General features: G+C 44.4%; 1 protein-coding gene across 3 annotated transcripts in view; it reads right to left on the bottom strand.

Moving 5' to 3' along the window:
* The window catches only part of Rab3gap2 (RAB3 GTPase activating non-catalytic protein subunit 2), a 75634-nt gene that overhangs the window by 2950 nt on the left and 47506 nt on the right, over nucleotides 1-25178 (bottom strand). For 2 of the 3 annotated variants that reach the window (XR_003843911.1, XM_021199409.2), the window contains exons 19-34: nucleotides 22819-22946; nucleotides 21912-22125; nucleotides 20857-20954; nucleotides 19697-19802; nucleotides 18384-18544; nucleotides 16740-16968; nucleotides 13274-13447; nucleotides 13069-13175; nucleotides 11720-11786; nucleotides 10597-10667; nucleotides 7512-7547; nucleotides 6161-6235; nucleotides 4934-5152; nucleotides 1928-2017; nucleotides 1181-1393; nucleotides 114-272 (exon numbers count right to left, since the gene is read on the bottom strand). Coding sequence is in view for 2 of the 3 variants with exons in the window: in XM_021199409.2 (XP_021055068.1) it covers nucleotides 114-272; nucleotides 1181-1393; nucleotides 1928-2017; nucleotides 4934-5152; nucleotides 6161-6235; nucleotides 7512-7547; nucleotides 10597-10667; nucleotides 11720-11786; nucleotides 13069-13175; nucleotides 13274-13447; nucleotides 16740-16968; nucleotides 18384-18544; nucleotides 19697-19802; nucleotides 20857-20954; nucleotides 21912-22125; nucleotides 22819-22946 (2147 nt within the window). In the remaining variant the exon portion in view is untranslated. The remainder of the gene's footprint in view (nucleotides 1-113; nucleotides 273-1180; nucleotides 1394-1927; nucleotides 2018-4933; nucleotides 5153-6160; nucleotides 6236-7511; nucleotides 7548-10596; nucleotides 10668-11719; nucleotides 11787-13068; nucleotides 13176-13273; nucleotides 13448-16739; nucleotides 16969-18383; nucleotides 18545-19696; nucleotides 19803-20856; nucleotides 20955-21911; nucleotides 22126-22818; nucleotides 22947-25178) is intronic. The other variant, XM_021199410.2, reaches the window with a different exon arrangement.

The following is a 25178-nucleotide window of genomic DNA, read 5'->3' as shown; positions in this document are numbered from 1 at the left end:
ACTGACTTAAGCTTTACTATGGAAGTTCTTCCAATAAAAGCATCTCTTTGGGATGAAGCTCCCTGGCAAGGCCATCCACTGCGGAGCGTCCACTCACGATGCCCTCCACTTACCATTGCCTTCAGCCAGGTGCAGAGTGTGGGCGGGAGTCTGGCCAGCAGCTCCATGCCTTCCTTCGTCTGGGTGTGGAAAAGTGCGTGAGCCAGCCTTTGCCCGGTCAGCACTAGCAGCTGAGATGCCAGAACTTCTTTGTCCTGAACTTGAAAAATGGCCTGAGGGTGAACATGGAGAAACAATTCAGCAAGAGCTACTGTCCCGGAAGGTTGCCAATGAAGAGACTCTATTTCGGCTCTCAACATTACCAGGTGTATGGATAATGGAAAATTGAAACTGACCTAGAATTTAAACCCAACTTTTGCTCATCAGCTAATTTTTGTTACCTAAGTTTTCAATTCATATGACACTATACCTCATTTTCAAGAAAAGGGGATAGTGTTAGTTAGATTGTGCCATCTGACGGCTGAGTACTCTGAAGTGGCCTCAGGCTTGGAGAACAGCCAACCCCCTCTCCTTACTATTGACAGAGTCATTCCTAGCTTAAGTGGACGCCTACCCACCCTGACTCATGGCTTATAAGGCCTGGCAGCCACACTGGCTTTCTGGTCTTGGGCCTTGCCACGCTGGTCTCCATCCCTGGACTTTTGGACTCCTCTGCACCTCAGCTCTGTGAGCGGCTTGTTGCTTCTCCTGGAAGGTCGGTTTGGTTACCACTTCCTTTCACCCACTGAGACTCCTGGGGCTCGATTGACTTTCATCTCTTGGTACAGAACTTCATGCTTCTCTGCTCCAGCAGATGATCAACCCTCAAGGGGCCTTACCTGTTAACTGCTCTGTGCCTGTATGAACCTGGCAGCAGGCACAAATCCAGATACAGCTTTCTATTCTTTTGCTGACTTCGCTGGACTTCGTCTCATGTCCAAACTGGCCTATGTAGATGAGGCTGACCTTATATAGATGAGGCTGACCTTACAGTTCTTATCCTCCTGCCTCTGCATCCCAAATGTACACAGCACTATATCCAACTCTGGCTGTGTATTTTATAACTTGCACCCCATGAGCATCTCGGGTCATCCCTACCTCCTCTCCTCAGAGGCCAGTGAGCATCTCGGGTCACTCTTACCTCCTCTCCTAAGAGGTCAGCTCCATGGCTGTACAGCTCTCCCACATAGTGCCTTCGAATGACATCGTCGTTCACTTGAAGGTGATGGGCTAAGTCCACAGCCAAAACTGGCCAGTTGAGGTCTTTCCAATGAGTGTTTGCTGCTTCTGCAGAGGGATCTTTGTCCTTGGAATGCTGAGCCTGGACGGCTGCACTGACAACTTTCAGTAGGAACTTGAAGACAGGAAGGCACAGCACTGCCTCGTCAGTACTTTTCACTTAAAAGTAGCCCAGTGCTTGCTCTGTAAGGGGGTGGCCTGTGTTCAATCCCAAGTGGTCCTCTACAGGTGGAGGAGAACTGACCCCAGAGCTGCTCTTGCCCCTCCATACTCAGACAAGCTCCTCCCATATACATCAATAACATAATTAAAAGTGCTTCAAGCCAACTTTGTCAAACAAATTTCTAATTTCTAAAATGTGTGTGTGTGTGTGTGTGCATTCATGTGTACACATGTGCACACATGCCATAGCCTGAGTGTGGAGGAATCAGTTCTCTCCTCTACCATGAGATGGAATCAAGGTCACTAAGTGTCTTCACCCACTGAACTATGCCACTGGCTTAAAAATGGTTTTTCTATCAATAAAGGCACACACACTAGGGAAACTAGCTCCTGGGAATCCCTTGAAGAACTGGCTATCCTTTTCAAAGAAAGCTGTATTTCTACTTTGCTATTTCCTCCTAAGAAACAAGAAAATTCACTAATTTACCTGTTGTCTTACTGAAATAAAGTTTGGATCCATTTCCCCACTAGGTAATAACTGAATTGAAGTTAAATCCTTAAAAAATGCATTCTTTCCCTAAAGAGAAAGACAGAAAAACAAAAACACTCTGGTGAGTACCGATGAAGGAAGAATAAGGGAGATTTTAAAGCTGATCTCTTTATGAGTAACTAGTGGTTGGCTTTTACTTTTTTCTTAAACAGAAAGATGTCAGCATTGTATTCGCATGTTGACCACCAGTCTTTAATATACCCTGAATTCACACCCTCAGCACTGACAGAGAAAGCTGGCATGGCCGGCCCAGGCAGTAAGGAGGAATGCTACACTGAGGAAGGCACCCATCTTCCTCTGGCCTCCACACTCCTCCCAACACAAAAAAAAATCAATCAAATAGGGGGTCAGGTTTCCCTCAGCAGGAAGTAGAGTGAGAGCTCCAGGCCTGCCACTCAGCAACATTTTACCTTGAATTTTCATCTGTGAGCAAGCCTTTCCAGAGAGAGAATCTACACAGTGAATGTCTGTGACTCTAAGTAATGCCTAGTGCCACGTAGGTTAAAACTATACACCACTGGCTTCAGATGTAGGTCAGTCTTTGCCTGGGTTGCAGGTAGTTCTGGGTAGCAAAGATCAGCAGGTGATGTCTACCTCCAGGATACTGGAAGTAAAGGCATGCATCATTGTGCCAAACCTACTGTTTCTTAAGTACGTTTTACAATTTCAAATGAAAGATAAACTAATTCAAACTAAATATTTACTATATATCATGTTGTCTCACTGAGAAAGTTTGTCATCAGCCCCCACTGTTGTCTTCTTTCGAAGGTTAACTGCTGGGGTAGCTGCGATATGTTTTCCTTTTTGTCCTCTGGAGGTTAGATGCAGTCTCTACCACTCTGCTGTACATAAACAATTATATGCTGCCCTAAACAATCTAACCTAAATGTTAAATATTGTTGATTAAAAATTCTCTCAGCTGGGCAATGGTGACACACACCTTTAATCCCACCAGATTGGCAGAGGCAGGTTGATCTATGAGTTCTAGGACAGCTAGGGCTACACAGAGATATCCTGTCTTGAAAAACCAGACAAAACCAAAAACCAAAAATAATAAAACGCAATAAAATAAACACCAACTACTACTACAACGGCCCCTCCCCAACTCTCTGTCACTCTCTGGCTAGGGAGCGATAGAACCCAGGGCATCCAGCATACTAAGCAGGTGCCCTGCCATTAAACTGCGTCCCCAGCTCCAAATTTCTCTCTTAAAATATATATTGTCCCTGCTTATGTAGACTATCAAACTAAGCATGTCTAAGATCACCCCAAATATGCCTATAGAAGATGACCTGCCCGGTCCCAAGCTTGAGAATGGATCTGCTGTAACCTCTTCAGGCTCCACTGGCTCTTCAGTGGATGCTATAAGGTAGATTCCTCAGAGCCTTTAGAATGTATCCTCCTCTAGGCCACACCCTCCCAGCTCCATACTCTATGCACATTGTGGACATGCACCTTTCCTTGAACATCTTGATTACCAATGCATCAAACTTTTACTGAGCTCTTGCTTTGTGATAGGCAAAGTACACAGACATGGGAACAACACAGATGTGTGCTAAGTTTCGGGGACACAGACACGGGTTTTGAAGAGGGTGCCTGGATGATAACAAAACGAACCTAGACACTAGTCACACAAAATAGTCACCTATGAAAATCAGACAATACAAGTGAAGACCGTGATGGGATGTGTGGCTGAGGGATGGCAGATGGAGCAGGAAAGGCTGGGGACAGACCTACTCAGCTGCAGTTTTATGGGCAGAACTCCCTTAGAATAGTAGAATAGACCGTGACCCTGAGGGCTATGAGTATAAGAGAAGCTGCTGAAGACACGCCATGCCCTGCACGCCCTCTTTAGAGAGGCGGTTTTCCACAGGGAGATGCTTTCTCTGCTCCTACAGAGACCCGAGTTGAAGCCTGTCTTGAGAAAAGTGATATCACACTTGGCCTTAGCCAAAAGCTGAGCCTGAGAAGTAACACGCTCTCTTTCTTATGCACTGAAGCTGCATCCTCCAACTCCATAGAAGCGAGTGAGTAATAAAGCTCAAGTTCTTACTTCCGGTTAACCCTGTATCTCAGGGCGCCTGAGCAGGAAGGACTTATTAATCTCCCAAATGATGCAGAGCTTTTCTGTGGACCACCAAGTTTGAAGCTGATTTGGCAAGGAGCTACAAAATGTGAGGCAGGACACCAATCTGATTGGGAAGATGGCTTCTTCAGTGTTGGGCAGTGAGAGCAATGGAGACAGGATGGCAGGAAGGGTCTGCTGGACGAGGAGGCAATCAGGGAAGGCAGTGATGGACAGCAATGTTCAGGTGGAATAGTTTGGGCTCTTGAGACAGGATCTCAGCTCAGGTTGGCCTGGAATCAGCTAAGTGGCCCATGCTGGCTTTGAACACACACCTCTGGCTTCTGCCTCCTAGGTGCTGGTGTCACAGGCACACAGCACCATGCCAGCGACAGCTCAGAACAAGTGAAGAGATGGGGCTGGGGTAGAGTTCACCTCCAGGTTTTGAGTGTGTCCGAGTGCAGAAACAGGCATTAATGTCAATTACTCAAGCCACAGAACTCGTGGAAAGACAAGTCAGTCAGGGCGGGGTGAGTGTCTGCAGGTATGTTTCAGATACAAGCTCCTTAGGACATTCAACTCATCAAACTCTACAAATAAGTCCTGCCTACACACACGCAAGACGAAGCAAGCGGGTCTGTCTGTCTGTCTAGGGGGAACATGAAGAATGGGAAGGACTGACAGCAGAGGGCACAGCCCCGAAGCCCACTGTGAGCAAAGTAAAAGAATGGAGCTAGGGAAGGAGGTAAGGGACCTGGAACCTCTCCGAGATCACCCTACAAATCACTAAAAACCAAACACATACAATTCAGTAAGAAACCCATGTGCCTGTTAGCCAGCAACTCCAAACCAGCTCCAGAACCCTCTGGGGAGCTTACCTTGCTGTCAAAAAGGGCGAGTGGTTTCACACTCTTCAGAGAAAAGCGCATGGATGCGTACAGGATGGAGCACAGGATGGAATGGTGCTCCACCAGTGGGTAGTGGATAGGCTTCTGCTCCAGCGCCAGCTCCACTATAGAGATGGGGCCTTCTACAGACAGCCAGGCATCCTCAGTGTCCAGGACGGGCACCTGGACTTCATCCCTGCTAATGTCAGCCTGCAGGGGGTGAGAATGGAGGTCTGTGTCAGGAGTCGGAGACTAGGGGCTGCAGCATCCCAAAGTGCACACCTGAAGTCTGCATCCCCACTGAAAACAGGAACCACAAAGTGTAATGCAGAGGGAGACGGAGCAATGAGTATCACCTGTAGCACTGACAACAGGAACCACAAAGTGTAATGTGGAGAGAGACAGAGAAATGAGTACCACCTGTATCAGAGTTTTCCCCCAGTTAATTTAAGTGTTAGTGCAACAAGAAGCCTGTGATTGGACAGGGGAGCTAGGCGTTTCAGAGACAGAGATAGGAGGAGGAGGAGGAAGGAGGAGGACAAACAGGATGATTCAGATTCCGAATGGACTTACATAGCCACAGGTAGCTATATATCCTATAGGGATAGAATAACTGGGATAGCTTGTCTAATCTAGGTGAGTAGCTTATATCATTATCAATTGGCTCTGAAATTATTGTGTGGGCATCTTGTGAACTGAGAATTTATTGATATACAAATCTGATTAATTATAAGCTTCTAGAGTTTTGATTTACTTGGCTACTGGAATTTGGGACCACTGACCACAGGGGGTGGATGGCTGAGAAAGAACAGGCAGCTCTGAGGAAGGCGAACTGGAGCTGGGAAGACCACAGCACAGAGGCCAGCCTAGAGGCGGTGGAACCTCCAGCAGAGGGTAGCTGGGCATAGCGCTGCACTTTTTAAATATTTCCCACAACAATCACTTTTTAGACTAAAGCCAAAACCTACAGATGAATATGATACACAATCTACCAAATGTCATCTCTTAAAATTAATGGTTTTCAGGATATCTAATATCTAAAGAGACAGTCAGACTGAGTAAGTGTGGGGAAGAGTTTTGCGTGTGTGGGGTGTGTGTGTGTGTGGGGGAGGTGGTCTCACTGCACAGCCCTAGCTGGCCTTCAGTCCTTCTGTCCCAGCTGCCCAGGAGGGGATTACAGGCAATGCATCACCACATGGCTCGTGTTCACCTCTTTACCTCCAATGACGTCTGAAGAAGTTCCAGGCAGGAGCCGAGGAAGGATGTCAGCGCCGTGTCACTCATCCCGACATCCTGTTTTCAGAAAGGAACACGATGTCCCTGCATCAGAACTGCTGTGCTGCAGAAATGTGCATGCCCATTGCCTGACTTTCTACACTGAATACAATCTAAAGTCACTCTATGTTCAAATTCCTGCTAGTGGGTTTGGTAGTATCAATTTGATATCAGCATTTAGTGTGGTATCAGTTTTATTACTATCAATCTTAAAAGGCAATGTTCTGGGGTGAGGGTGTGGCTCAGTGGCTGGGGTATGCTTAGCATATGTAAGACTCTGGATTCCATCTCTAACACCAAGGGCAAGAGGGGAGACAGTAATGTCTCGTATCTGTACACTGTAAAGACAGATTTTTCAACTTGCCAGAGCGTTTGCCAGCCAGCTAACCATGAAATATGGTAAGATGTACATATGAAACTCAATCAGGAAAGGTCTAAGATACCAGAATGGGCTGCTATTTTATGGTATCTTGAAGGCACTGAACTGGATTCTCTGAATAAAACTATAATCCCCCACTTGACAACCAAATACCAGATTCAATTTTTTTGGCAAGAAATAGTACCCAATGACCCCTCAACAGGCCAGTGGGAAGGGGGTCACTGCATCTCTGTATAGTCTTTTTATAGCCAACAAGCAAGCAATTCTCACATCCTCAAAGTACATAATACAGGGAGAGAGGGAGAGAGGGAGAGAGGGAGAGAGGGAGAGAGAGAGAGAGAGAGAACAGGCGTGTGCGTGTGTGTGCGCGCGCGTGCGCACACGCATGACCACTTAGCTCCAGTCACACAACCTCCAGTCTGAAGGACACAGCATAAATCTTCGGTTGTGGTGATTGGCTGGGGGAATAAGGTCTTCAACAGTTATATTTATGTCTCTCAACACTTGAGATATTTCAGAAGAACAGATCCCAGTTTTGAACAGCGACACTACTGACCAGCAGCCTCAGTGTCTCAGTCACTGAGGGTCAGTCTCAGTTGAGGTGAGCTGAGATTGGATGGAGTGTCTGCCTGCAGGGAGGTCAGGCATCTCTCCTGTGAGGTGCTGAAGCTGAGCAGACCAAGGCAGAAACAGCAGCAAGCTGCTTCATCCAGAGTCCAAGGCTGACTGAGCTGGGGATGCCACATGCTAGCTGCTGTCTAGTCAGGGAAACCAAAACTATTTCCTTAAAGTTGCACTCTCTTTCTGTCCCTTGTTATCCCCAGATAGATCACCTTAACAGTCAAAACCAAAGTTCACTCCTACAGTAAGACACTATGTAGACAGTGTGTAGGTTTGACAATGAGACTCACTTACCCTTCGGCACAACCTATCCTTTGGAGATTTCCCAACCTGAAACAGACAGGAAATGTAATATTTAGCAATTTAAACTAAAAGGCATGAGAATGGTACAGGAAATAAAAAGCAACCAGAATTGCAGCTATAAATATACATGCCAGAAATTAACTATTGGCTGGCTACGAACAATAAGAGCAATTTTTTGTGGAAGCACTCAAATATTATATCACAAAAAAGTCACACTGAGCTCATGAATAATAACTTTTTATAAATAATTCTTGGGCTGGAGAGACACCCCAGCAGTTAAGAGCACTGTTGCTCTTGCAGAGACCTAGGTTCAATTCCCCGTACCCACACCATAGCTCACAACCATCTAGGGCTTCAACAGGCTTATACATGGTACACATAGAGGCACATAGGCAAAATATTCATGAACATAAAGTGAAATAAATAAATACATACATCTAATAAAAAATCCCTTTTCCCCAGTAAATTGTGTATTTTGAAGTAATAAAAAGTCCCTGCAGGCCTGGTTGAGCAGCACACTGCTGAACTCCCAGCCCACGAGAGGAAAGGAGACCTTGAATTTTAAAGTTCAAGGCCAGCCAGTGAGGCCCTGTCAGATAGAAAGAAAGGAGCAGGAAGGCTGAAAGATAACAAGACAGGCAGACAGAAGGACAGAAAAGAGGTAGACAGGCAACAAAAGTTGGTAACCCCAGCTCTCAGTTTGTATATGCAAGTAGCTGTGTTGTCTAAAAGTTCCTAGTAAAGAACACCTCAGAATTCTGTTTGTTGGGAAAAACATCGTAGTTTACATGGTTATAAAAGAAAACACCAGAACAGATAAGAATTTCACTCTAGGCCAACAAAGGCCGCCTTGATTCAGTAAGCACTTACTCAAGCATGACAATTTATGTTTACAGGCACAATGGGAGGTGGAAGCTCTACCTTCAGGAAAATTACCCGATAGTTCACAGAGGACAGTAGAGCTGAGACTGAAAACATTACCTAATGAGATTAATTCCTGTAACAGACTCAGGACAGCAGGCTCACTCCAGGCCAACTCTCTGACATTCCACAATGTTGTCAGAATTCCGAGCATGCAATTTCTCTACTAAAAACTGCTCAGTGTCTTCAATATTGAGTAGCAGATTTTACTCACTGAACCTTTACCACACATGCTAAGAAAACTGTGCTAAGTAGGTTACAAACTAAAAAGCCCAAAACCATTGCCTACAAAAGTATTTTCTTTCATGCCCAACTTCTTTTCCCTAGAGCCATGTCCCTGTCACGTGAAGGGATTTTTAAGTTTTTTTTTTAAGAAAAAAAATTTTGTTTATTTATTTTATGTATGTGAGTACATTGTTCTCTTCAGACACGCCAGAAGAGGACACCAGATCTCATTACAGATGGTTGTGAGCTACCATGTGGCTGCTGGGAATTGAACTCAGGACCTCTGGAAGAGTAGTTAAGTGCTCTTAACCACTGAGCCATCTCTCCAGCCCAATTTTATGTCTGTAAATCCAGAAAACTATCAGTCTAGAGAGGGAAACAGAAAGTGACCATTTTCTTAATGCAGTGTTCACTCTCTTTTTTTATCTCCTGATAGGCCACCTCATATATAAAGGGAAAAAAACAAACTTTGTATAGAATGACTTACAGAATACAACAGAATAAATGACTCCTAGGCCTGTTGGGCTGTGGGTCAAGGAGATAGCCATGGTGGTCACAGGGTATAGGATAAGAGCGTTAAGATTTTGTAGTCAGGCACGGTGGTGTGCACCTGTTACTGAATCACTTGGGAAGGAGAGACAGGAGATTTGCTAAGAGTTCAAAAACTAAAAATAAAAAAGGTTCTGTCCAGTCCCCAGAGATAGATTCCCATTGTTGCAGACATCATATACACTTGAGATATAGAGCCCTGTTAGAACTGACCTGGAAGGCCTGCTCTCTGTGGACAGGTTTCAAGGCACCAGAAGGTGCCATGTAAGCTTTCAGAGGAAGCACACAACCCACAGTCTACCCACCTACAATGCTAATGAACCATAGTAGTAAGCAGAATGGCATGATGACACTGGGGTGCATTAGTGGCACACATACTAGGCAGTAACCAACAGCTCTCTCTCTAATTGGACTTAAGGAGCACTCACAAGAGGGAAATCATTCTGACACTAGGAACTTAGCCAGCTACCTGGAGAACATACAACTGGTACACTGCTAACCTAGCATATTCCCCAGGTACATTCTAAATGTTTGTTCTTGTAACTCAAAGATAAGCTAGTTCTCACTCTTCATCCAGGAACCTTCTCTTACAGAGAACCACAATGAATCAAAATGCAGATGCATCTACAGCACAACTCAGTCACCCAAGGCTCAGAGATCACTGCAGGAGAGAGGCCAGTGAGATTCCAAGAGCCAGGGAAACAGGGAGTCTGATGTGAGATTGTTTCTCCTACACCCAGGAAGTGTCACCAACACTTTTATTGTGTAAACATGAGCTGAACAAGAATGGTACAACAGACATGTTGATGTGGAAGAGGGAAAGCTCACAGGGCCTCACATGCTGAGGGGGAGAAATAGACTTCCCTAGGAAAGAGCACACTGACTGATTATCCAAGACCAATTGGTCAGCCCTGAACATACACCTACAATAATAACATCGTATTGACTGTGCAGATTGTATTTATAAGTTTAGGAGTATATGTCATTATATGTAATAACAATCAAAAAAAAATGGTCATGAATTTTAAAGACAGCAAGGTGAGGGTATACATAGGAGAAGCTAGAGGGAAGAAAGGGAAGGGGATTAGTGATGTAATTATATTATACTCTCATATATATGCATATACATACATACATATATATATATATATACACACACACACATAGACACATATAATTATATATTATAATGATATACATATGCAATTTTAAAATGTTACTCCTGGGAAGTACATTTAACTGAACAGTGGCAAAACACAGTATAACTGACAGCCAGAAACACAGTGTACCAACACACCCCAGTGTAATCAATCTTTCTAATAACAAGAAATGAAGGGAACTAACTTAAGAAATCAGCATGTGAAAATTAAAACCACCTCACCTTATCCATTAGGTAGGTAGCAGCTGAAAACCTTTTCACCAAGAATGTATTCCACATCATCAGCGCGATACCTACACAGCAATGAAATGAGCCGTGAGCAGAGCTGCCGAGGGAAAGCCATCTGACACAGAACCCTGCCCCAAGCTTGGGGAACTTTGTGGACTCTAGATATCATTTCTTGCAGCTTATGCCGAATTTTTGTTTTAAATAAAAGGGTAAGGGAACAGAATAGTGTGCCTATAAACAGTAAGATCAGATCCATACCACAGGTGACAAGGAAGAAGCAACCCTCATTACATGGCCCAGCCTCCAGGAAGGCTTAAGAGGCTTGTGTGGTTGGTTGCTGTGCTAAGGGTGGAGCAGAGGGTTTGCACATGCTCACAAAGCTCTGCTACTCACTAGCATTCCTGGAGGACATGAGAGAGATGCAGCACACACTGACTGGGACGCTGATTTGGGAAAAGATCCTGCAAAGTGTCTGTTGACACCGTAACTACTGGGCCCGCAGCACACCTCAGTAAGTCACAAAAGACACACATGGGGCTGGAGAGATGGCTCAGTGGTTAAGAGCACTGACTGCTCTTCCAGAGGTCCTGAGTTCAATTCCCAGCACCCACATGGTAGCTCACAACCATCTGTAACGGGATCCGATGCCCTCTTCTGGTGTGTCTGAAGACAGCTACAGTGTACTCATATACATAAAATAAATAAATCTTAAAAAAAATAAATGCCAAGGTAGCTGGATGTGGTGGCACATGCTGGTAATGCGAGCCTTTGGGAGGGCAAGACAAGGAAACCAGGAGTTCAAGAGTGGCCTGGGCTACATGAGACTGCAGGAGGATAAAAGCAAAACAAAACAAAACATCACCTGCCCCTGCCCCCGAAGCACTTTAAAACATTAAAAATACTTAAAGAAAACAACCTCAACTAAGCAAATAACAACGGCCGGCCGTGCTTTTACTCGCCCAGCAGAGCAGCTGGCGTCAGTAGCCCTCGCTCCACAGTCCCAGGAGGAGTCAATTACACACAGTAATGCACAGTGAGATGTTGGGCGAGGGTGGGAGCTGACAACTCCCATCCTATTACAGCTGGGGCTCCTGAGGACTCTGCACCTGCTACTCACCATTTTGAACATGTGGATTAAGAATGTGCTTCAAGTGTTCTATGGATCGAACCAAAAAGCGAGCTTCCTTAGAGAGAAGATAGAGAGAGAGAAGATGAAGGTTATTGCACAACAATGGAAACCTTCTTCTTTAACCCTGATTCTATTCCCGTGTCTGTGGCAAGTGCACGCTGTGTGAGAGGACGCCTGTGGAGGGCAGAGGAGCACATCAGATGCCCTGGAGCTAGAGTCACAGGCTTGTGGGCACAGGCTCCTGTGCTGGATTCAAGTCCTCTGAAGAGCACCCAGGAACCCTAACCCCGGAGCCATCTCTCTAGCCCCCACTGGAGACTTCTTACTACATTTCTGCATAAGTCTATTTAAGAATTTGGCAAAGGGACTGGAAAGATGGTTCGGTGGTTAAGAACACTTGTTGCTCTTGCAGAAGACCACATGGTGGCTTACAGTCATCCATAACCCAAGTTCTAGGGGATCCAACACCCTCTTTTATTCTGCAAGGGCACCGGGCATGTATACAACACATACACACATGAAGGCAAAAGCACTCACATATATGGAGGAGGAAGAGGAGAAGAGGAGAGGAGGAGTTAGAGGAGGAGGAGGAGCAGTGGCTGCTGCTGCTAGGTGGCAGTGGTGCACACCTTTAATTCCTCACTCAGGAGGCAGAGGTAAGTGGATCTCTGTGAGTTTAAGGTCAGCCTGACTACATAGTGAGTTCCATGACAGTGAGTGCTGCATAGTGAGACCCTGTCTCAAACACAAGCAAACAAGCAAACAGAAGAGACTGACAGAAGCAGAAGGATCATGGACTCCAGACCTGGTGAGTTACATATGGAGTTCCAGGCTAAGCTATAAAGCTAAACCCTGACTCAAATAAGAAGAGGGAGAGGGGGAGGTAAACAAAAGAAACTGTGAGTCAGGTAAGGAATATGTTCTGATAAGATAACTTCAACCATCTCATTATCTAACGATTAATAATTAGATAATTAATTAATTTCTCGAAAGCCACACTTAATTACACAGCTGACCACTGTGCTTCACACCGCTTACAACTCAGGAAGGCCTCGGTTCAAGGTCAGTAAGGGCAACTTAACTAGATCCTGTCTCCAGGAAGTAAATGTGAAAGGGCTGGGGATATCGTACAATGTTGGGAGTCCTTACCTAGCAAACATAAAGCCATCCATAGGTTCAATACTGAGTAGAGTGCGTGTGTGCGCATGTACACACACACACACACACACACACACACACACACACACACACGGGGCGGGGGCAGGGGCAATGCACTCCAGGACAAGCCTGGCCCATGCACACTCGTGCAGACAGAATCAGCAGGTGGAGACGTTTACCTCCGGGTCTTTGTTCCACTGAACCACATACTCCCAGCAGCAGTGGGCATGCAGCACGTCAAGCTCAAGGCTACAAGGGAACTGCTCATAGGCTAGGTGGAGCAATTCTGGAAGACACAAGAGGGTAATAGCATCCTTTTGGTAATGAGAACTCACCTGTGTCACTCCACCCTGGATTCCACAGTGCTCATTATTTGGGTGTCACCTGGTATGGCTCCTAGGTCTATCTCCACCTCTGACACCTCAGGGAGACTTCGGGCAATACCTTCTCTGGGTTCATCTGGATTTTCTACATCTCTCTCTTTGTTGGCACATTTCAACAATTCAGGGCTGAGGTCCTGTTTAAATATCCACTTGGCTACACTGTCTGCAATACCACCTACAGGTTTGAGACAAGAAAGAAAATGAAATTTGGTAAAATATGAGCAGCAACATGCTAAATGAAGCCAAATACAGAGCATGGGTACAGATATTCCCCTAGGTACACATATACACAGCGCATTCACTTTGGAACCTGAGCCTGGTGATGCCAAAAAGCCATGGACTTAAAGAACATGAATACCTATCATTCAACCTGGGAGGGCAAGCAATACAGCTGGTATCTGGAGGCACACTTCTGCATTGAGAAAATCTCAAACATAAATGGGCATGTATCAATCCTATAGACTACACACTTGCCAGGTCCATACGTTCAAAATATACTATACCGGACACACATTGAGGAATTACTACTATTTTAAAGGTTTCTTTTGTGGTTTGTCTGAGAAAGGGTCTTGTGTCAGGCTGGCCTGAAACAAATCATCAAACTGAGGATGAGTGACCATGAACTTGTCTGCTGCTGCTGCTGTTTCCGCCTCTGGAGTGAAGGGGACATGTGTGCTACACCCAGCTCACGGGGTGCTGGCGATCCAGCCTACGACTGTGCAAGCCAGACAATCATTCTATCACTGGAACTAATGCCCGCCTCATGTTCCTTTACTCGAATTTAAAATAATGTATGTATTTGTATATGTGTACTGCACATGTATACATCAGAGGAGGATGCTGGGTGCCCTGCTCTGTAACTCCGCCTGACTCACTTGAGACAGGGTCTCACTGAACCTGGAGTGAAGAGATGGCAGCACCCCAGTCTGTCACTATCTCCCACGGCTGTGGGTAGAGTGTGCATAGCCACATTTAGATTTTATGCGGCTCAAAGATCTGAGCTCAGGACCCCATGCTTGGCAGTACGCACTCTTACCCACGGAGCCAGGGCCCCGGTGACCCCGCCCACCCCACATTACATCTAATACACAACTGACTTCACTGTGTTATAAAATACTAATGAGTAAAACTTAGTCATAATTTACATGTTTTACTCAAGAGGACACAAACATTTGTGTGAGCTGGAAATATTCAAGGTATCTGAAAAATTCTGCTTTTCACCAAAAACAAACAATACATTTAAAAACAATAAACACTAGCTTTCCCCCCAATCCTCCTGCCTTTTGAGGTGGAGAAATAGGGGCAGGAATTAAGGATCACTATGTTGCCCACTACGGCTCGTCTGAAATTTATTAGCTCAAACGTTCGTCCCCCATATGTTTCCAGAACAGTTGAGACTAACATGTGCCACCATGCCTGGCTTACCTCTTATTTCGATTCAAAGTTTCCCATAAAAATAATGCTTCATAGTAAACTCATCTATCTGTGCAAACATCATGAGCAGGGCTGGGAGGTCAGCCTTCACGTCTGCCTTCTATGTGACCGTGTATCTGCTGCTCTACAGTTATGCCCTTGACTGTACTTTTTGCGTTAATAGCAAAATAATGTATCCCAACCTTCTTTAGGTGATAACATGGGATACAGTAAATTTACGATATGAAAAATTGTTACCAATCTTTTTTTTTTTTTTTTTTTTTTTTTTTTTTTGAGACAGGGTTTCTCTGTGTAGCTCTGGCTGTCCTGGAACTCACTCTGTAGACCAGGCTGGCCTTGAACTCAGAAATCCACCTGCCTCTGCCTCCCAAGTGCTGGGATTAAAGGCATGCGCCACCACGCCCGGCACCAATCTTATAAAAAATGAGAAAATAGGCTGGAGAGATGGATGGCTCAGCGGTTTAAAGAACTGACTTCTCTTCCAAAGGTCTTGAGTTCAAATCCCAGCAACCACAGGGTGGGTTACAACCATCTGTAAAGAGATCTGATGCCCTCTTCTGGTGTGTCTGAAGACAGCTATAGTGTACTTACATGTACTAATAAATAAACCTTTGGGCCAGAGCAAGCAGGGACAACCGGAGTGAGTGGTCCTAAATTCAATTCCCAGCAACCACATGATGGCTCACAACCATCTGTACAGCTACAGTGTACTCACATACATTAAATAAATAAGTCTTTAAATGAAAGAGAAAGCAAGCTAAATAAAAATCTATAAACACAGGCCTGTAGAGACGGCTCCGTGTTTGAGTCAGTAGTAGCCAACCATGAGACTTGGAGCACAGAGCTCGTTCCCTTGTACTGAGCCAGGCACCCCTGCAAGCCCATCTCTGAGGGACAGACACAGGATCCCTGGGTCTTGCTGGCTTCCAACCTAGGGCTAGAAAGTTTGAATCATAGGCTTGGAAAGAGACCTTGCTGCAAAGGAACAGAAGGAAATTGACTAAGGACATGTGACACGCTCTCCTGCCCTCCGTGTGTGCACACAAAGTCAATGTACTTGCACGCATAAGTGTGCGCACGCACACACACACAGTAATAAATCATAAAAAGCTATAAGCACTTGAATATATAAATCTAGAAATAACGTTCTGGTATCAAGTGCTTCCTAGAGCCTCTGGTAAGAATAATGAACACTCAGTGAAAACTGAAAACGAAGGCTCTTACGCCTCTGGACCATAATGCAGTGGGCCAGGAGAAAAGTCATGTGTCAGGGAAGAGGACAATGGCTCGTGCTCTTGTTTACCTGTGAGAAGCACACAGTTGTTCTCACAGGAGTGGCTGTGGAGGAGCCAGGAGCAGAGGCTGGGGAGAGAGCGGCCAGCAAGAGGGTGGAGAGACGACAGTGCCGGACACTCGGGTGCATCTGGTCCACAGCACAGAAGAGAATCTACACAACTAATTGTACATTCAAAATGGACAGTGCAGAGGACTCTGAGTGCTCCTGACACAGAACAATAACAAACATCTATGTAATAGTCCTGAGCTAATGATGCACAAAGTAAAATGTTACTCTATGTCTCATAATGTGTATGACTACTGTGGCAATCAAACATAAAACATGCTTAAGGAAAATTTAAAACTACAAAACAGGGAAGAAAGAGAGGAAGGGATGAGGTTGTTAGCTCTCTGGAGATGAGAAGGAAGGAGAGAACACTGGTCAGGAATGGTTTCCTGGGTAGATATTTAGATAGATTTTGAAACGTGAGCAACACTCAAGTGTCCAGGAGTGGGTGAGGAGGAGGATAGACGGACTCAAGTCCAAGGATGGGAGTCTCCATAAGCATTTCACTTACTGAAAACCTAGGACTGCTCTTGTAGTAATTAAAAGGCACACCCATGTTCCTAGCATTTGGCTAAGGCAGGAGGGCTGTGAGGTCAAAGCAAGCCACGGCTACACTGAAGGAAATGACTAAGCGCACATTCAGAATGCCATGTATGCACATGTGCACACACTCACATGAGCTTCAGCTCACCTTTCCCCCCTTCTAACAGTTTTCTAACAGAAAGCCTTGGCAGTGGCTCAGTCTGTGGAGATGATGCTCTGGTGGCTGGAGGGCTCGCTTTGCTATGCAGCAGCGTCTGGAGGATGAGGCAGTCCTCCAGCTGTCTCAGCAGGAGCTTCCAGTACTCTGTGTCCAGAGAAAGAGCTTCCCAGGAGTCTGTGAGGGCTTCTGCATCCGCATCCAAAACCATCTGGGAAAACTGAGAGAAGAGATCCTGCTCACACCTGGGCAATGTGTTTGGTTTCACTGCTGTGCTGGAGATGGAACCCACGGCCCTACCTGTGCCGGGCAAGTGCTCTTCTGAGCCACATCCCCAGCCACAGGCAGACTCCGGATCAGTATCAACTTAAAGCAACAGAGAAGCAATTCTATAAATTTAACACTTGAGTGGATGAGACTGCAGACTCAGCACAGTTAGGAGAGGTCTGTCCGGTGGCCATAAGTCAGGCTCAACCAGTGTACACCTTCGAGTCTCTGGCCTCTCACAAAGGCTGCTCTCCTCAGCACTGACACAAAGTACTAGCTAATGCTGTCAGTGCAAACACCTCAGTCTGATAGTGTCACATTTACCCAATAACCTCCAAGTCTGATCGTGTTTATAGTAAACCACTAGAGACCCACCCAGGTGTATACCTAACGGCCCACTAGGAGAAACTACTTGACCTAACATGAAATGTAAGAAAAGCAAACTTCTGGGCTGACGAGATGGCTCAGCAAGTAAGAGCACTGACTGCTCTTTCAGAGGTCCTGAGTTCAAATCCCAGCAACCACATGGTGGCTCACAGCCACCCGTAATGAGAGCTGACACCTGCTTCTGATATGTCTGAAGACAGCTACAATGTACTTACGTATAATAATAAATAAATCTCTGGGCTGGAGCAAGCGGGACCAACAAGAGCGATCAGAGGTCCTGAAAGTTCAATTCCCAACAACGACATGAAGGCTCACAACCATCTGTACAGCTAAAGTGTACTCACATAAATAAAATAAATCTTTAAAAAAAAAAAAAAAAAAAAAACCACTGAGATGGTTCAGTAGGTAAAGCTCTTGTTGTCAAGGTGAATTAAGTTCAGTAGAAAGCGCTGGTCTGTCTGTGGGACTGAGGGCAGGGTCTGGAGCAGTATGGAGACAATCACTGGTCGCAGAACCTGAACAAACCTNGCGATCAGAGGTCCTGAAAGTTCAATTCCCAACAACGACATGAAGGCTCACAACCATCTGTACAGCTAAAGTGTACTCACATAAAAAAAAAAAAAATTAAAAAAAAAAAAAAAAAAAAAAAAAAAGGAAACTTCTTAACACAAATGAGCCCTCAGGAGAAGACACAGCAAGTTCAGTAGAAAGCGCTGGTCTGTCTGTGGGACTGAGGGCAGGGTCTGGAGCAGTATGGAGACAATCACTGGTCGCAGAACCTGAACAAACCTAGGAGGCAGTCCAGTCTGACCCTGACCCCTTGTGAGGGAAGCATCAGTACCCGTCGCCAGCGACTTCAAACTCCTCACACACTGCACGCACCATGCTCCAGGACACTGCAAGCCACCCACCCGAGGATGGAAAACCAGACATCAGCCAGTGGGACAGATACGGAGCAAAGCAACATGGTTGCTCACTTACTTTCTTATCTGTAGCACTGCTGGACATCTGTGCGGCCACAGAATGCCCAACATGTGCAGACAACAGGGCAGCTCCACTGTTCTCTGACTGAATGCAGGCCATGCGCATCTGCTGCCACCAGGGGGACACGGACTGAGAATCCCACGTCTCATCGATGGCCACTGCAGAGACAAGGGACCATGCAAACAGTAACGTCTCACCATGTCAGTAAGGGTATGTACTACATGTGTGCCATCCTTTAGGCTTAAACTACGCCCCTCAAAGGTGTCCCTGCACACACCTACACGCACTAGAGAATGAATAGTGTGTGCTGGCTGGGGTTTTGTCTACTGGACAGACTTGAGTCATCTGCTAGAAAGGAACCTCCACCAACAAATCGCCTCCACAAGCTGAGCCAGCAGGCAGCCCTGGGCCTTTCCCCAACCGACTGGTGGGAGGGCCCAGCACCCTGTAGGTGGTGCTATCACCCCCACCCCCGGCTGGTGACCTGGAGTGTACACACAGGTTAATCATGGAGGACAAGCAAACGAGCTATATTCCTCCAGTCTCTGCTTCGGCTTCTGCCTCTAGGCTCATTAACTCCCTCAGTGACAGACAGACGGACTGTTACCTGGAAGGAATGAGCCCTTTCCTTCCCTGCTGCTTTTGGTCTTTAACACAGCAGTAAAGACTCTAATAAGACACTGTGACTGATTTTATTCAGAACATTTCTCTTCCATTTCTTTACAATATTAGTCATGCTGTTTCTGAACCAATACCAAATTCTTATTTGAACTATTTTCATCATTATAAAAGAGGAATGTTGGGGATGGGGATATATGTATAACTTCTAATAAATATACCACTTACTTTATGTGTGTGTGGGGTTTTGTTTGCATGTATGTCTGTGTACACACATGAGTCTGGTGCCTGTAGAGACCATATCTTATGGGCAATGGATCCCTTGGAACTAGAGTTAAAGTCAGTTGTGAGCCACCATGCTGGGAACTGAACCTGGCTATTCTAGAAGAGCAATGAGTGCTCTTAATCTCTAAGCCATTTCTCCTACCAAAATGGGCAAATTATTATTTCTACCAGCTTCCAACCAGTGCATGTGCTCTGTGTTTAAATGGCCAAGGTTGCAAACCAGGGCCTGTGTATTCAAAGGATCTACTTCCTAGCTGCATACCTCACTGAAGTGTTCTGCACATTATAGTCTCCTTTTGTTGAGAAATTCCTCTTGCCTTTGTGTGGTATTTCAAGCATTACATTCTGCTTCTGAGCATCGAGGTGCAAACCCTGAGGACCCCGGCCCACGGAATGCACTGGCCTACCTTTCATCCTGCTCAGCAGGGACAGCATGGTATGAAGACAGCAGACAGACTGTGGTTTGTCCAAAATATCTTTTTCCTTCGAAAGCCAAACACTTAGGAGCAGAGACTGAAATAAAATCAAATCTTGTTCAGCCTAAGTAGTATTTAATGTAGGGAAGATTGCACACTTTCCCAGAGTGTGCATGTGTGCACAATGATGCAGCTGTCTACTGTGCTTGGTCTATCATGGACTGTGGGGACTACCCTGAGTGACAGTGTCTGTCTAAGAGATCCTCCACACCTGCTGGGTCCCTGCATCCCACCCCTTCTGTCCCCTAGGTGCACACTATCTTCCAACCTGAGCCACAGTTAGGAGAGCATTGCCAGGAAGGACACCGCTGAGCCATTTGCTTTAGAGGAAAGCAGAGGCTGCAGGCTCTGACAGCAGACTGGGGGAGGCGGGGTATCTTAGTCTTGCTTTTGCCAAAGATACAGGGACACAGTAGTGGGGAAACAGTCTGAACTATCAGATTCCTATTCTTTTTTTGTTTGTTTTTTGTTTTGTTTTTTTTGTTTGTTTGTTTGTTTTTCTGAGACAGGGTGTCTCTGTATAGCTCTGGCTGTCCTGGAACTCACTCTGTAGACCAGACTGGCCTTGAACTCAGAAATCCGCCTGCCTCTGCCTCCAAGTGCTGGGATAAAAGGCGTGCACCACCACTGCCTGGCCAGATTCTTATTCTAAAATCCCTAACATGCTATGAAAAACCTATTTTAAATGAAACCATGTTGGTGAGCATGGAAGCCTTTCTACAACAGTTTTAAGATTTGTAAAACAAAATGGATGATTCCGAGACATTGGGACTTGAAGAACACAGGTGTGTAAAGATTCTATCCCTGAATATTTAAGTTTGGAAATGCTGACATTGGTTTTTAAGAGCTCTTTTTGTTCTAACCTAGCAACTGATGATCAGAACCCACTGTAAATGTATTCACCTGCTAGAGTCTATATTTATCTGAGCCCAGAAATTTATAAGAAAAAAAAACAATCTTGATATAGCAATTGTAATTTCCTTTGAACATCTCAGGTTTTTAAATGTAATTCCCTGACACACTAAAGATAATGATTTAAGATTTAACACTTGTATGTAACATTTGCAAGGGATTCAGTAACGACACCTCACCAGCAACTGCTGAGGGCTGAGCCCAGCGGACTCCAGGCTGTGGCACATGTCTTCAGTAGAGCTTTCTCCATGCAAACACTTCCAGAAAAAGAAACTGCCTGGCAAAACAAACAAACAAAGAAGCAAACAAACATGTCACTGAGGAAAAAGGTTCATAATCACAAACCTCACTGACTATAAACTGGAATTCTGGAGGAGCAGGACAGTATGAAAGAAAAGAATTTTTATGGATATTGTTTGAGAGGGACTCTTTCTATAGCCCTGGCTGTCCTGGAACTCCTTATGCAGACCAGACCAGCCTCAAACTCACAAAGACCCACCTGCCTCTGCCTCCTGAATGCTGGGATTAAAGGTTTCCACACCCGAAAGAAAAGGACTTCATTATCTAAATTTGATTTAGGAAAATAGAAGGCAAAGCATTATGCCTTAAAACTAACTCGCTCTCTCTTTCTCTTTCTCTTACTCTTTCTCTTTCGTGTGTGTGTGTGTGTGTGTGTGTGTGTGTGTGTGTGTGTGTGTGTGTGTGTACGCGCGCGCACACAAGTATGTGTATATGTACGAGTGGAGGTCACAGGTCAACGTAGGATGTCCTCCTCAAATGTTCCCATCTTATTTTTTAAAATAAATCACTCACTGAATCTGAAGTATCTGAAGTTCTCCAGTTAGGTAAAGACTAGCTGGCCATAGAGAGCCCCAGGGATTCCCATATCTCTGTCTACCCAGTGCTAGGATTAGAGGCAGATGCCACCATGCCTGGCTTTTTGCATAGATGCTGCAATTTCAAACTAAGGTCCCCATGTGTGCATGGCAAACACTTTACTGCATGAGTCATTTCTCCAGCTGCAACACTTTCTTATTAGAAGGCTTACTAATACAATTAAACTAGTATGACATGGTGTGTGGACACCCAGAATGCATCACTGACCAAAAAATATGTACACTGAATTTTTGGTCACTGAATTTCAAAACAAAGCAGGCGCTGAACTGCTGTATGCTTCTGTGGACGTCTGTGGTCGAGGGAGGGTGTAGGGAACAGACTGCAGGGCTTTACCTACCTAGAGCCACATACTCCTCTTCTCCGATCTTCTTGATGCTCAGTGCATCCTTTTCATATTCTAGGTATTCGAGGAAGGTCTTCACAGGCAGCATGCCGTCTGCATCCTCAGAGAACCGGACAGTGGCTTTGGTGTTTTCTTGTCTGTATTTCTCTAACAAGGCCCGGAGTTTCAGGAGTTCCTTATCGTCCAGCCTTAGCAACACAGCCAAATCCTGTGACCAAGAGAAGGCGTTCTCTTTCTCAACTGCCACAAATGCTGGCCGCCCATAATGGAACTGAGATGCCAGGCTGATGAGCAATGGCGGCTTTTAAAATTAGTGTGAAATATGACACTATGTATTGTTTCAAATGTTAGTTTTAAATAACATTTCATAAATACGATGTAAGTAAACTAAGCTTGAAAAAACTATACTCTAAACAGTGCCATTTTAGCAAGTCTCTTTAGAGTACTATATACTTTTCTAAAAGTTGGGCCCTAATAAATACGTGTTATATAACAGAAAAAGAATCATCAAGGGATGTCAGTGTAACCCTCTGAAACGAAGCAGGTCCCAGGGAAATCTTCCCTTTGTAAGAGTTGACCTTGGTCACGGTGTCTCTCCAAAACAATAGGACAATGAATGACATCACCTTTAAACATGTCAAGAAAAATCAAAGGCATCTAAAACAGGAACGATGAATCGACGATGAGATTTAATATTTTTGTATTCTTACAAAACATTCAGTAATATAAATTAAGCAGCAAGGAACAGAAAGGAGGTGTTAGAGAACATATACCTTTAATTTCTTAAAAACAAGACACCCACCCCAAACCTTTAATTTTCTGTTGTTTACTCAAAAACACTTAGAAGTTAAAAATCCTCATGGGGAAAACTGTGCACAGTATGAACATTGTGGTTACTCACATTATCAGAGAACGGGGTGTCTGAGTGAAAATCAAGAGTATTTAACTGACTGACAGATTCATAAAGATGTAGTAATTTTAATTTACTGGCACAAAACTGTAGCAGTCCTTCATCAACAGACTCAAGCTCTAAAAGGTAGAGGAAAAACATATTAGACATACTTAACAGACTCATAAAAAGACTTCCATAATCTCTTAAATATGCAATTTCTTAATAGGTTAAATATTGATATGCTCAACCTATCATAGATTTTGAAAGCAAAAATAATTTTTCCAATATAATAAAATGTCTAGCTTTTTCAATGAAATAACAGTTTCTAATAAGGGGAGAAGAGTTACGGAGCAAGAGTAAGAGAGTCCCGGTGGTACTTCTATTTAAAGAGTCAACCCTAACCATCCTTGGTTGTCCCCAGCACCAGACGCCTGCTGTGCTCACCTGAGGATGTCCACATGCACAGCTGCCTGGCTCTGACTGTTATCAAGGGGTCAAAGACAATGAGGCTCACACCACAACTGTGCACTGTGGCGAATGTACCGTCAGGACAGCCTGGCAAAGACCTAAGTAGACTTCCACTAACATCCCACTGATTAACATCTGATTAGGTTTTATTTGCTCAAGACTAATGCTGAGGAAAGATTACATACAGAGCACACTATGCCTAATAATTTAAGTATTTCTTGCTAATATAAAACAAATATATATTCTCTGCAAGAGCAGCTATGGAAAACTTGAACTCTTATTTAAGAATGAATAACAAGAAGTGTTACCCATGTTCTCACAGCTATAATAAGAAACTCTGAAAAATTTCAGGACTCTGATTTAGTAACAGAACTTGAAACTATGATATGTTTTTTTTTTTAGTTTTTTGTTTTTTGATTTGCCTTATTCTTTATATAATATCAGTTGTTTTGTTAATGTTTTCAAGGGATGTGAAACTTTTTAAGTACAGTATATGCCTTTTCAGTGAGCGGTCTCCACTAAGATATGGACACTAAAGACATCCACTGTTTATCAAGAGCAGGCTTTCTATATCTACTGAAAATGTCAAAAATGAAAACTATCTCAAAATTAGGTGCTTTATGTCCTGCAGAAACTTAATATGAATTCTTTTTGAAGTCATTGTAGCCTGGCTCAAACATGATTAAGTATAAATGTAATTAAATATAATCTGGCTTTAGACTCTACTGCTAGGAAAAATTCCCAAGTGGATGGATTCAATCCACTGTACACCACAATTCAATTGATATTAGGAATGTGGAGCCATTTAACTTTGCAAGCTCAGCTGAATGGAACACGGAGTTACAAGCCATAGTTTCAAGTGAAATTCTTCTCAGACAAGTTTAAACAAATAAAAGTCAGCACCGCAACTCAGCCCTGCTAATGTAATGACAGGCTGTGAGTTCTGGAACTCCCTCCTCTGTTCCTAAAAGGATGAGAGAACGCAGATCCTCTACACTAACAGAACATCACTTCAAACTATAAATACTCTTGACCATTAACCCAGCAGAAAAAAATATTAAAGAATGTCACCATTAGAAACCTCAGTTCTCCTAGGAGGCAAAGCAAAAGCCAAAGATAGAAAGAAAATGTGTTTGGGTTTTGTTGTTTATAAGGCTGGGTTTCCTATGGAGAGCTGGCTGGCCTGTACCTTGTAACCAGGCTGACCTTTGAACTCAGAGCCCCGCCCATTTCTGCCTCACAAGGGCTGAGACTAAAGGCTTGTGCCATGACCCCAGCCCTGTTTGGTTCTTGCATACAATTAGCTTACTACCTTCATCCCAATGGCTTTCACAATGTTCTGCAACTCTGTCAAAATAATAGCTGCTCATCATCCTCTTAAAATTTTATATTGTTATATAAATTTTATATTGTTACATATTGTTTATATTAATTACTTTCTTGGTGCACCATTTTATTTTTTAATATTTAAAATAATACTTTTATTAACTATTTAAGAATTTGATGTATGCATATAATACATTTTGAGCATATTCACCTCCACCTCTTCAACTTCATGTCTACTTTTTTTTTAATTCTAGAAACTTTATTATCAAAAAATTACAAATAAATAAAAATACCACATACCAAAATTAGCAGACACCAAATCTATAGGAGGCCCACAGCCCTAAGGAAAATTGACTCTCCCACCTCCAGAAGGCATCAACTGTCAACTGTTCCTCAGGCAGGGGTGGGGACTTAGGAGCCCTGCCACCCTCAATGCAGGGACATGCATGGCTTCATGCTGACAGGTTTAGGGCAGGGAAGCACAGTGGTGGCTCTGTTGTAACCAGACAACTTTCCTCCACCCACCCACCCACCTCTGCTTCCTGCCATCTTTCTTTTTTGTTTGTTTGTTTTTT

This window comes from Mus pahari, chromosome 5, assembly GCF_900095145.1.
Source record: "Mus pahari chromosome 5, PAHARI_EIJ_v1.1, whole genome shotgun sequence".
Classification (NCBI taxonomy): Eukaryota; Metazoa; Chordata; class Mammalia; order Rodentia; family Muridae; genus Mus; species Mus pahari.
This window is presented reverse-complemented; position numbering and strand designations above follow the sequence as displayed.